Source organism: Triticum urartu, chromosome 1A (genome assembly GCF_056163025.1).
Source record: "Triticum urartu cultivar PI428250 chromosome 1A, HENAU_Tu73, whole genome shotgun sequence".
NCBI lineage: Eukaryota > Viridiplantae > Streptophyta > Magnoliopsida > Poales > Poaceae > Triticum > Triticum urartu.
Genome location: NC_141873.1, coordinates 558,831,974 through 558,845,340, shown reverse-complemented (window position 1 = coordinate 558,845,340; position 13,367 = coordinate 558,831,974). Strand labels below are relative to the sequence as shown.

General features: G+C 43.9%; 1 protein-coding gene across 1 annotated transcript; it reads right to left on the bottom strand.

Annotated features, from left to right (window-relative positions):
- Positions 1-10,068: 10,068 nt before the first annotated feature.
- LOC125533120 (uncharacterized) lies at positions 10,069-11,340 on the bottom strand. The gene has a single exon (XM_048696890.2). It carries the CDS (start codon positions 11,338-11,340, stop codon positions 10,069-10,071), a length of 1,272 nt encoding a protein of 423 aa, XP_048552847.2.
- Between the last annotated feature and the right edge of the window lie 2,027 nt (positions 11,341-13,367).

The following is a 13,367-nucleotide window of genomic DNA, read 5'->3' as shown; positions in this document are numbered from 1 at the left end:
AGAATGCGTTTCTTCAGGTTTGGTCGTACCTGCTGCATATGCCCAGCTAGCATGATGTAACCTGTACTGTGGGTTCAACTTTTATTTTGATATTTTCCCACATATCTTTTGTAGTGACTTGTATTCAGTTGGCCATATATAGTAGGCAGTTGATGGGGGTAGATTTCTAATATTCCATCCGTAAAGTAATATAAGAGCGTTTAGATCATTACTTTATGAGGGAGTACTATCAAACCGGTTGTTCATTGGCTTTTTTCATATCTATATGCTCATGTTGATATCTCAGGAATAAAAAAACAATGACATGTGACAACGGTGTATTTATAGGAAAATGATTTACTTTGCTTTTGTATCCCTCAGCCTCAGGTAGTTTTGAAGCATGCATATTGATTGCACTGCTTTGGTGATCAGCATGTAATGTTAGCCTATCACTCTCTTATTAACGTAGTTGAACTAGTTGTTTCATTTGATTCAAGTACAATAGCTAAAGAGCGGAAGACGAGAGGAGAATACCGACAGGTACCAGTGGATAGATAGATCGTCCACACTGGCGCTTCATCATAAGTGAATTGCAAAAAAACATCGATAGAGTTGTAGAAACCACACTTCTGCAGTTTTATGACAAAAATCACTAATGCCGAGGCTAATTTTTTGCAAAAAATACTAGTCGCCTGCTTCACTCGTTTTAAGCTCGATTATGACACGTAAGAGCATCTCCAGCCGTTGGCACCCCCAAGAATATCACCGAACCAAAAAAGTTGGTGTCTTGCGGGTCATCCGGCGAAATAAAAAGGGCATCTTCCCAGTCACACCCCATCCCAAGCAAAAGTTTGTGAGGAGAATGATTAAGTGGGTCAAGAAAAATGACATATGGTGAGATACGATTCGCCGAAACTTCCGCCGGCGCCCCCAAGAGACCCCCAGCGCGCCGGGTTTCGCCTGGGTTTGCCGGCGCTATTTTGACGTCCTGGGGGGCGTTGGGGGCGTGACTGGGCCGTTTTTCGGTGAAAAGTGTCGTCCGAGCCTAAAACCGAGCCTAAAAAGGGTGATGTGGCATGAAACAATGGGTTGCAAATAGACAAAACAACACACACTAAATTATAAAGAAGTAAAAGTGGATGAGGACATCTTTTTCAACACACACACACACACAAGTCGCCCCGGCCAACCTCCGGTGGTGCAACCACCGCCGTGGCCTCTCTCTGGCCAACCATCCGCGATGCCACCACCGTCACGACCTCCCTCTGGCGGCGCAACTATCGGGATGTGCTACCCCTCCCCCCTTGTATTCCCGCCATGGCCGCCGCCACCGGCAGGACGGCTTAAGATGACCCCTTCCTCTGCTCCCCTGACCTTCTCTCTGGTTGTGCCGCGGGATGATGCAACAACACGAGCTGCCCCCAAATCCTCGCTGACTCGCTGGTCTTCGTTGCCTCAGCCATTCGCCGGATCGAGCTCCACCGCCACCAGAAACCATCAACCTGGGGTCATCCCTGCATCCGCCTCGTCCGCCCGAGGGACGCCTTGCAGCCCAGCTGCACCGAACTTTGCCACCGCCATCTGCCGGTGAGCAAGGTTCCCCGCACCCAGGGAGATGAGAGGACCCGATTGCATTTTCTCAGGGATCTTTTTGCAAAATAAAATCATATCGGGATGTAATTGCCGTTTTTATTTGCCACGCCACCCAGTCCAGCAAGACCCACCAGTCATAATTGTGCTCAAAACGGCCTAAGCCACCGACTAGTGTTTTTTGTCCAAAAAAAAGGCTCAAAGTTAGTGGGTTTTGGCACAAAACTGTACAAGTGTGATTTCTGCAGCCCTAGCCATCAATGTCGATGTTTTTTGCAATTCACTCGCTCACCAGGGGCAAGGCCAAGGTTCCCGGCCCCACAGGTATAATCAATTCCTTGCTTATATATCTTCCCGCGACCGGTATAATCATGTCCTTTGCTCATATATCTTCCTGCAATGCGCAATGCTCATGCAGAAAACAAGCCTTGAGGACGGAATTCTAATGCTCCGGTGTCCCAACTTGCCGGCATTTTTTTTCTACAGTGATAGACAGAGCACCTCCACCGGCAAGGCTCCTTGTGTAAATTCTACTCTTTTGATGCAGTAGGCGGCTTCGGAATGTAAATTCTAGTCTTTCCTACAGTGTGCATGCGGTGTGAAGCTGCTTTCAGAAATACCAGCTCTGGGCGGCTAGCTAACTGAGCTGCAACCATTTTCAGAATGTGAAAAATGCCAATGGTATGAAATGCAAAAATGATACTACTATCGATATTATCGATATGTGCTCCGCCATGGCTCTTTCCTACGGGAATACTATGTTAAAGTTCATCAGGCCTCAAAAGATTTCACTACTTCTACTTCCAAAACTATTGGTCATCCATGCTCATCAGGGCACCAACTACGACATCAACATTTTTAGCCCAAGTTACAAATCACAACTAAAAGCCACCACCAAAGTTCCATGAGAAACATATCCCAATACAAGTTGAGCACTTGGAAGCAATCTTTTTTGTTATTAGCTGTGCATGCAACAAATAACAACAAACAAAGGCATCTTCAAAAATGAATAGATTGTGTAGTCAAAAACTGCATATTGTTGTCTCGGCATCTAGCTTTGGGGACCACCTCATCGGAGGCGTCCATCTTCACATGCTTCTTTGAGCAACTAGATGACACCCCGCACGTTGTTGCGGGAACTGTTGCAAGAAAAATGAGATATGTTACACAAATGAAATATAAATAATTTGGATATACTTTTAGCCGTATCGTTTCGTGGCTAAAATAAAACCATTTCATGAGATTGAACAATGTAGAGCTGGCTAGAAAAATACATAACATTTCCTTTCAAAATATTAACATTAGTGGTTACAGTTCCCACTGGCAAAATATCGTGACCTTCCAAACATTTGTGAATCGAAAACATCTCGCCCACAAAGAATAAATAAATATACCACAAATCAAATAGGCATTGGAGATTTGCTTCAGAGGTGGTACTGATTCTTCTTAGTTGCCCACATCATAGCTCACTACTTATCTTCATGGTGAAGACAACAAACAATCACCTCCATTAACAGGAACAGAGCGCTGGCACTTGAAAAGGGGAAAAATAATAGTGTGCAAGAGTTGATGACAGTGAGAGCATAAATTGCCAATTAAGTTTGTCCCATAATTTCTGCACACAAAAAACCAAACCCCTGCTACATTTAGTGAAGGAAAAATTATACAACAATTAGCGTGAAAAAAGTGTCATGATGAAATAAATGTGATGCAATTTTGACTTAATAAGGCAAGACCAGTCAAGGGAGAAAGCTTTTAAATTTAGCACGGTGATGAACCTTTGGTCAATAATTGAACATGACAATTCAGAATCATGTTGTGCATTCAATATTCTATTCTAAGTAATATTGCAAGTCTATAATATTCATGGTTTGGGAAGTGAGGATAACCTATTCCAAAACAAAGGCATGTACGTAAACAGAACGAATATCACAATGAAGAGAGAACGGTGAAGTAAATTTTACTAATTTCGCAAAGCTGAATACAATTAGATTAATGGTATAGAACTGAAGCAGTTTTATAGGATTCAAAGAATAACAATCTGCAAGGATAATTAGAGGAGGGCACGTTCTTACTTCTATAGAATTGAGTGAAGATTTTCTTCAGAGGTGGCAATCATTCTTCTTAGTTGCCCACACCATGGTACTATTTTTAGGTCCATGCATGACTAATGAGAATTGAATGAAAAAAAATAGGCTGACCTTCCTTCGACTATTTTTGTATCATCTTCCTTCAACTACTCAGACCTATACTTGTCAACACTCTCGGATGCACAGGCGTAAAAAAACACTCTCAGGTGCTCATATATGCGGAAGTAACTCACAACATTAAAACATGAGACTGACTGGAGGATAACTACTCCATTCTAGATAAAACCTTTCTTTACCCTATAATCCAGACCAAAGTAACCTGCAAACATCAAGATATTTTGATTATTCCGAAATATGCTCAAAATACATCAGTACTTAAAAATAGAAGATGTATTGAACAACTAAGAAGATTATGAACATCATACCATCAAAATAGATTTGTGCATTTTGTAAGACAATTTCTTCAGAGGTCTTCTTTAGTAAGGGGCAGTACAGTTTGTGCGAATTTATGCAATCATACGAAAAAAATGGGGCAGCAAGAGTTACCTTTAGTGGATGGTCACAAAGAAATTCAGTAACATTAGTGATCCAACCTGCTAGAGCAAATAAGGCCAATAGCAAATATGCAGCTTGAAAGTAGTATATGGTATCTCAGGTGTACCTAGATATGCTCTTCAGTCTTGACTGCTAGTGTCTCTACTCATCACAGCAGATCATGATGCAGTTATCTCAAAAAAACTGTTTGAAGCAGCAGCTCTCCTCCTCCTGACCATGCCAACACTTCTGTTGGCTGCTGCTACTACTTGCTGCAGTGCAGCCTAGTCGATTAGGTGGATGGTGATAGTAGTGGGTGGGATAGAGGGCTGCCAAGCCCTGCATCAAAGGAAAAGAAGAGACGGATCGAGTGGCATGCGTGAGCGAGGACGGGGAGAGTATTAATGTTCAGAGAAGATGTTACTCAAAATCAAGAGCAGTCGGCGGCGGGGTTTGTCCTGACGCTGTCGAGTGGCCAATGGGAGGAGGAGGCCACGGCATGCGAGCAGCGACGCCAACGGCTCGAACACGACCATTGAGAAGACCGCTGCTCTGGTGAGCCGTCGCTCCACCTCGCCACCAGTCTGAATTGACCTGAAGCTCGACCTCGCTGTCTCATCTTCTTGGCTCTGATGTGATCGACGCCAACAGCTCCAACGCAGCCAGCGAGAAGGCCGCTGCTCCGGCGAGCCGTCCCTCCGCCTCGCCACCAGTCTGAACCTTGACCTGAAGCTCGACCTCGCCGTCTCATCTACTTGGCTTTGATGTGATCGATTGATGGGTCCCCGTGTAAATATAGAGCTGCATCCTTTCCACTGCCGTGATTTAATGGACTTTGGAGAAGGTGAAGTGGGTGAGAAGTTCTGTGGAGAAGGTAGGAGGTCGCGACTGGGAAGAAGAGGGGGCGTTGTGGTGTGAGGTCGCAGGCGTGGGGAAGAGGAAGCGTAGGACGGGGAACCTCTCAGGGGAAAAAACGTTCCCAACAAAACAGTGCGGTGTGTAATCCTCTTTCTCCATAGAAAAAAATGTGGGATGACTAAGAGAATAGAAAAAAAAACTCGATGATGTGGCAGATTAGCTGAGGTGGATGGCTGCATGTTGATTGTTGATGTGGACAGCTTGCATGTCAAAAGAAATAGGTTAGTGGGATGAACTATTTAGATATTATAGATGTGGTATTGTTCCACGCCACTGGTTCTATCCTGGAGTAGCATTCGGGGTGAAATGCCAAAGCTTTGCAACTGGACAGTCGCATCCACGTCGATTGCACGGGTACCAGCCAGCAACAAGCATGTACGTGTACAATGAGTTTCAACAAAAAAAAAATCGAGAAAAGAGGTGGACACACTAAAATATAATATGTCAAGGAGAATAAACAGCTCCTCCTTGACCAACAACGTTGCCCCCACACCTGTTTCAAGTTCATCCACAAATTACACAAGCCTTGAAGGATTATTCTTCCTACTGCCCTTTTTTGGCCGTATGGAACCAACCTTGGAATAATGGATGGAGCCATGGAGGTGGAGCCCGAGAAACGGGCATCCAAGAGCTGACCTCTCAACTTGGGACATGACCCTACTGTTCTATTTGATGGAACAATTCATCCTAACTGTGTCCTTACAAATACATCGGTCACAGGCTCACAGCACATGGACTCGTAGCATCAACAACCAGTTTTTCATAGTATTACACTACTAGGGAAAAGCCTAGCGGCAGCGCGGGTTTTAGGCCTATCAGTAGCGCGGGGCGGTGCGCTACTGATAAGGCGCTACAGCTAACGTATAGCAGTAGAGTGCCTCCGCCCACGCTACTGCTAAATCGACTTAGTAGTAGCGACTTCCCGGAGGAGCGCTACTGGTAATTAGTAGTAGTGCTTCTTCCAGCCCGTGCTGCTACTATTATTTCGTATTTTATTTCTTTTTTATTTCATGTTGTATTCATACACCTTTACACAAGTTTTCATATAACAGGAATTTAGAAATTGTTTTTACATCATAATGAGTTATTACATCACGGGGTGAAAGAACCGTGGACTAGTTTCAAGTGGATGGACATCCACTTGAAACTAATCCACGGTTCTTTCACCCAATGATATAATAAATATCATCATCATCATATCATTAACAACTTATTATCATAATACATCATTGTCATATAACACCTCCTCAAGATCATCGTTTTCATCAATGAGACATCACATAGCAAATTGGTCACTAATCGTAATCACAAGTACTCCTCATCATCAACTCTAACACATTGTATCATATAATAAACATATTGTACCTCATAGGACCTACTACATTCTCTTAGGACCTACTATATTCTCTAAGGTAAAATAGCAAAAAACAAGATAGCCCCTGACTCTCCATTATGGAGAATGGAGATTATCTTGTCTCCAATTCTTGCCTTTCGCTTAATGTTACTTCCAAGAACCTCCTTGCGAATGTCCAAACATTTTTTCCATTCTTTGATTAGCATGTGTTCACCGGTTTTAGAAATCCGATATGCACACGTGAGCTCCTTAGATTGACCTGGATGTATGTTCAGAACTGCAAGGCGACCATTCTGATACATCAGATGAGGCACACAATCCATTGGGATTTTCTGTTGAAAAACATAGTAATAACTTCGTAGTTAGCAATGATGTACTAGTTTTAGAAGTATGCAAAAAATGGACGGATGTCGTAATAGTAAAAAATCTTACCAGGGTATCTCCATAGAAGTTACCATGGTTCAACACGTGCACTAGTGGCACGTATTCACCATAATTTAGAGGAGTTCGATAATAGGTATTGTAATTCTCAAGATAAGTACAATAAGCAATCAGATGACTTTTCTTCTTATAAGTTAATTCGGAGCCATCGGTGTAGTGGGTTTTGTCTACCATCTTCTGCACATTCTTTGAAGATTCAAAATAAGCTGTCAATGGAAATAAGCTGTCAACTATTTTGAAATAAACAATATAAATTAGTTAATAACTATGTTTGAGAAACTCACAATGCGGTAGAATCGGAAGCGTATCAACAAGGACTCAAATGTCCATATTGTCTTGCTCGATGTCAGGATGACCAAGATCCATGGTGACAATCATGCCCTCATAAAAACCATACATTTTGCAAAGTGCTTCCCAATTTTTGGCAACCAAAATGGGTTACGCTATGAGAATTGTACAGATTTACTTCAAAATTGATATCATGATGGGACCTTAGGTGTATTTTCTTTGTTTAAAAATTTTCATGGTCTTTAAAACCCATCCTCTCCAAGACATAGCGTCTTGCATGGCATGGGATAAGCTAGTCGAATTGTAAAACATGAAAATTAGACGTTGAAATAGTTGAAGTCATGCTTAATTACGAAAAAAAAACACTTGTCGTTGTTGCGTACCGTACTGTTTCAACATCGAAGGTCTCCTCGAGATTAATGCTGAAGTGCCGATCTTCGTCCAGCTCAACGAACCTGTCGCACATACCTCGATCGTCGTGGCACCAGCTGCACTCCCCCGGGAGACTGTCGTCGTCCGAGTACGACATTTCCTACGTTCATAATTCAAAGATTAAACTTGTACAATTAAATATATGTACTAAAAAACCTAAATTAGATCATTATTTTTCAAGAAAATGCAGGCCACTCGATATTTCCTACATATTCTAGCACAAGTCATGCCAGAATTCACGGAAAAATCCGGCATGAACTTTGCTAAAAAAGGACATATCGAGCGCCTGAAATTTGCCGGAACGGAAATTAATCAACACTCCGGCAAAACATAGGCCACTCGGAGGTGTAAACTGAACATGAACGGCCACTTGGGCAACCACATATCCTATTTGAGCAACATAAGATATACATGGATATTTGGCTGGTCTCACCTCGATGTCGGAGGGGGTCGGTGACAGGGACGACGGCGGGGATGATGGAGGGGCTCCTTGATTTCTGCAAAAGCAAAAACTGTATAAGTTATCACTAATACATCCCGAATAATTGCTTAAACTAAAAAATAACAACAAATATGACATGTTCAACTAGTTTTATTAATTCAACTAGTTCTTACTAAATATAAACTTACTATAAATAGAAAAAAACTAGTTCTTTCTAAAAATAAAGTAGTTCAACTAGTTATATTAATTATCTTACTAAAAATACATTAGTTCTATTAATTCAACTAGTTTATTAATTTACTTACTAAACTAGTTCAACTACAACTAAAGTAGTTCAACTAGTTTATTAATTTACTTACTAATTATTTTAAACACTTACTAAAAACAGTAAAAATAAACTATATTATACAATAGTTAACTAGTACCATCACTACTACTAATTAACATCTACTACTGCTAAAAATCATTATCTATGAACCCTAAATTAACATCTACTACTACTTAAAAACATCTAGTACTAACTAAGCAGAGAGAACGAGGGTGGGGGAGGGGTGAGGGGCTTACAGAGAGGGGAGAGACGATGGCGGGGAGGTGCTCGGCGACAGAGAGGTAGGGGCGGCGAGGGCGGGCTCGGGATCGGGAGGCGGCGGCGACGGTGAGGTCGAGAGCGGCGGTGAGGTCAAGAGAGGAGGGGGTGGGGGAGGCGGCGGCGACGGTGAGGTCGAGAGCGGCGGCGGTGAGGTTGACGGCGGCCTCGGGCGGCGGCGGTGAGGGCAGGCTCGGGCTCGGGCGGCGGCGACAGAGGAGTAGGGGAACAGTGGGGGGAAGGAGGACTTAGCGAAATTTTGAGCGGGCGCGCGGGTGGTTAAGTCGAACTAGCAGTAGCGCACTTCAGGAAGCGCGATATAGCTAAAGTAGCTATAGCGCGTTTTCAGGAAAAACGCTACTGCTAAGTCTAAGCACGCATCAAAAATATACGTTGGTCATCATTGATCTTTTTGTATAGAATCTAAATAGTGAACATATTTAAGGTGCTAAACACCTTGTTCGCTTAGTAGTATGGGACTAAACTTAATTAGGTGCAACACTTAGCAGCAGCGAGTTTTGCAGAAACACGCTGCTACTAAGTACTTTAGCAGCAGCGCGTCCAGGGAAGGGTGCTACTACTATATCTAGCCTGGGGGCAAATCTGTGGCAATTATAGTAGTAGCGCTTGTTTCACCTAGAGCGCTACTGCTATCTAATTATTAATAGTGCGGTTCCTTTAAGCTCGCTACTGCTAGTTAGCAGTAGCGCCTATTTTAAATCGCGCTGCTGCTAAGATTCTGTGTATAACGTTTTCCCTAGTAGTGTTAGATTAGATACGCAGTATTTTAGTCTCAGTACAAGCTAAATCATGGTATTCAGGTGGTGCAGCAGGATAAACCAAACTTGAACACACATGCTTATAGAAATCAAAAGCTTCTGCAATACAATAGCGACAATTCACAGTTCTTGCTAGTACATAATATGTGTACCAGGGGATTCCTGTTGGAAGCATGGATGCGTATTAAGAATTCCATTTTACTCAAATTTTATTACAAGTACTTTCAACATTCTCTAACATCTATTCAACCAAGGCATCAGCTGCTTAATATTGCAAACTGGAATGCAAATTAAAACAAGTCACAGCTAAACCACCAGAAAACACAAGCATAACAAGACGAACACAAATAGGTTAAGCAGCATAGCAGTATTCAACAGAAAGTATGCGGCACATGAAAATCCAAACTTAGATAAAACTCATTAGCTCCAGCAATTCGCACCACTAGTTTCAGTATATCTGAATACCTCTATGCGAATAACCATTACTAAAGACAGAATAAATAATCGTCCAATTTTCAGTACCAGCCAGCCCTCCAAAATACATCCAAAATATTCGGTAATATAATCAGTACCCGCGAATTGTCGCTCATTTCCTCATATGCGATGACAGCCAGCTGCATACTTGAGTACCAACCTTAGAGTTCAAGTTGATCATCACCAACTAAAGAAGGAGGCCATGCCATAATGTACGGATAGCCAGGACCATCATACCTTCCCTCAACCAGCAAGGCAAGCTTCATAGTCTCCAAGGAAAGGGAGAAAACCCAGCGGCAGAGTGCGCCAAGAGGGCACATCAGTTTTGATGATAAGTAAACGCATCCATTCTTAACTTGCACAACCTCGAGGTCTCCATCATAGTGCCGCGCCCACCCCTGAGAAACGCGATCGATTTCGGAACTCATAGAGAATGTCCTGTGCGGTGTCCAGCCCTGAATCCCATCACCGTCAACACTATGGATCCAAACATTGAGAAGGAGATCATAAGATGCACGAGCAATACAAAGTTCACCATCCTTGGTCTCCCCGACCTTGATACTGCCTGCCCCCATGTCCACTCCATTGGGCATGTCCAGAGTGGTGATATCCATTGTGGCAGTGTCAATTTTGATCATGCTTCCAGTTCCATAGCTAGGGCAAGGCCAGTAAATGGAACCGGCAGCCATCATGCCATCATTAGCCCTCATGGTTTGCCCTTCCACCCACGGATGGATGACCCAGTCCCATGTCTCCGACGAGAAGACCGCGGCACGAACCCTATATTCATCACTGCAGACGCAGACCACTCGGAACGACCGAGGGTTGTCCTCAGAGGACAAGATATGAAAACCAAGGAAGGTGAAGCCGCCTAGGTTGTCCGCGTCTGACCAACTAGCGTTGTCCGCGTCGGCCCAGATATCCTCGGCGTTCTCCGCGTCCGCCCTGATATCATCGGGAGGCATCGGGAGGGAGTGGACAGCCCAGGTGATGGGGTTGAGAGCAGCGAGCGCCACCTCGGTTGTATCCCAGAGGAGGATATACCCATCGCAGCAGTCTGCGACGTTCCACTTTAGGGACGCGGGTGCGGGGAGAGAGGTGAGGAAGAAGTCGCCCCGGCGGACGGCGGCGGTGACGTCGGGATCCAAGGGGCGCACGGGGAAGAAGGAGGGGGTAGGAGCGCCGTAGGTGTCGAGGAAGAACCCGATGAGGGGCGCCGGGTGGAGGGCGCGGAACCGGCGGCGGAAGGACGGGGAGGAGCGGACGACACCGAGCCACGTGCGGCAGATGAAGGCGGCGCGGGCGAGCGCCGGCAGGTCCGGCAGGCGGAGGAAGATCTCGAGAAGTTCATCTCGGGCGAGGGAGGATATGGTAGTGGCGGTGGGATTCGACTCAGGATCCGCCGCCACCAGCAGCTCACTGTCACTCGCCATTGTTTCTGGAGTGCTAGCTAGGGTTCCGCCGTCGCCAGCAGCAATCGCGAGAAATCGTCTCACTTCATGCCAAGGCCCAGGACGCGCCAAGCCCAAACAAAATGAGCCCTTCTAAAAAAATCATATCACAGACTGAAATAAGAACAAATCACATACCACATTCTTCATGCCAAATACCCCTAAAAAGAAATTTGTCCATGCCAATTCTTTTTGATAAGTAGTTCATGCCAATTGATAATGTGTCCCAGATGTTCTTTGTGATTGTTCTAGATGCAAAGTTGAACGCTCGGAAATGTTAGAGATATATTTAGTAGTTGGAGATTGCACTGGATTACACAGGAATTATTTTCAACTTATCTCTCGGAGGCGTCTTTCTCTTTAAATATTTTATTCTAATCTTACATTCTTAAAAAGTTGATCCCCACTACTATTTATTCTCTCAACATGCACATTGTCCATATCAGCAAGTTTGCCACGTCATCATTCCACTACTCGCTTACAGAAGAGACCAGTACGTTTGAATTACCAAGACTTCCACTAAATGCGAGGTACCACTTCGTTCCTTTCCAGCCGTTCGTTGTTTTCTTTTTCTTTTTCACAGTACGTTCCACTCCCGCTCACTGTTTGCCTCCTCCTATCGATCAGTTTTTCAGACTCAATTTGTTTTGGCTGGGCTATAGTATACACGTCCGTTTCTCATTGTTCTGTTTGTCTCTTCTGGTCCACGCATACGATCCCATTTGGCTAAAAAAACACATACAATCCCATGATCACCCAAGAGAGCGACCGCCTCCTCTTCCGCCTCCAATAACTGGCGAGTCATGAGTCAATCAAGCGATTTCTCTCGCATGGTTATTACTCCTCCCTCGATCCCCCGTCTGTCTCTGTGCGTCGCTCACTCTCCCAGCTGCCCCGCGGCGCACCCCGTCTCTGCTCTCACCTCCTTCCGCCGCCCTCGTGCGCCTTGCCGCGGGTCGGTGATTGCCGGGGATCTACCATGGGTCCATCTCACCTCCGACCGCTCTCTAGGCTTCTCTCGAGCTGCAGTTCCACTAGTAGAAAAGGGGGCAATGGTCCAGGCCGGGTCAGCCCATTAGTCCCGGTTCAGTCCAGAACCGGGACTAATGGGGGCATTGGACCCGGTTCGTGAGCCCAGGGGGCCGGCCGGGCGACGTGGGCCATTGGTCCCGGTTCGTCTGGACCTATTGGTCCCGGTTGGCGGGACGAACCGGGACCAAAGGCCCACCTTTAGTCCCGGTTCATGCCTCGAACCGGGACTAAATGGTCGGTCCTCGTTGCGATTCACAGTTTAGTCCCACCTCGCCAACCAAAGGGCGCCCACACTGGTTTATAAGCCCGTCCCTCTCTGCATTGTTGAGCTCCTCTCAAAATGAAAATAGATGCCCCTATACAGGAAATTTGACCTAAATTCATAATGAATTTCTCTGAAATTCATGGAAACTGATTATGAATTTAGGTTGAATTTTCTCTATAGGCGCATCTATGTTCATTTTTTTAGTAATTTTAATCACAAATTTGAGATTCACACAAATTTCAAAGAATTCAAATTTTAACTATTCTAATTTGAAAACTAATGGCACTAGTAAAGTTAATCACAAACTTGAGATTCACACAAATTTCAAAGAATTCAAATTTTAACTATTCTAATTTGAAAAACTAATGGCACTACTAAAGTTAATCACAAACTTGAGATTCACACAAATTTCAAAGAATTCAAATTCTAACTATTCTAATTTGAAAACTAATGGCACTAACAGAGAGTTTATAATTTTTGGTATCTCTGTGCAGAAAGATTGTACATAGTAAATATAATACACAAAGTGTTTTCACACAAATTTAGTAAACTAGTGATTCACACAAATTTAAAAAAATTCAAATTTAAACTATTCAAATTTTAAAACTAATGGCACTAACAGAAAGTTTATATTTTTTGTGACCTAAAAGAAAAAAGAAATCACTAAAAAACTATAAGTATTTAGTTCTAAGTAGAAATGAAAAAATAAATA

Excerpts from the sequence above, each read along its gene's own strand:
- LOC125533120 (XM_048696890.2), bottom strand. The coding sequence starts at position 11,340 with ATGGCGAGTGACAGTGAGCTGCTGGTGGCGGCGGATCCTGAGTCGAAT.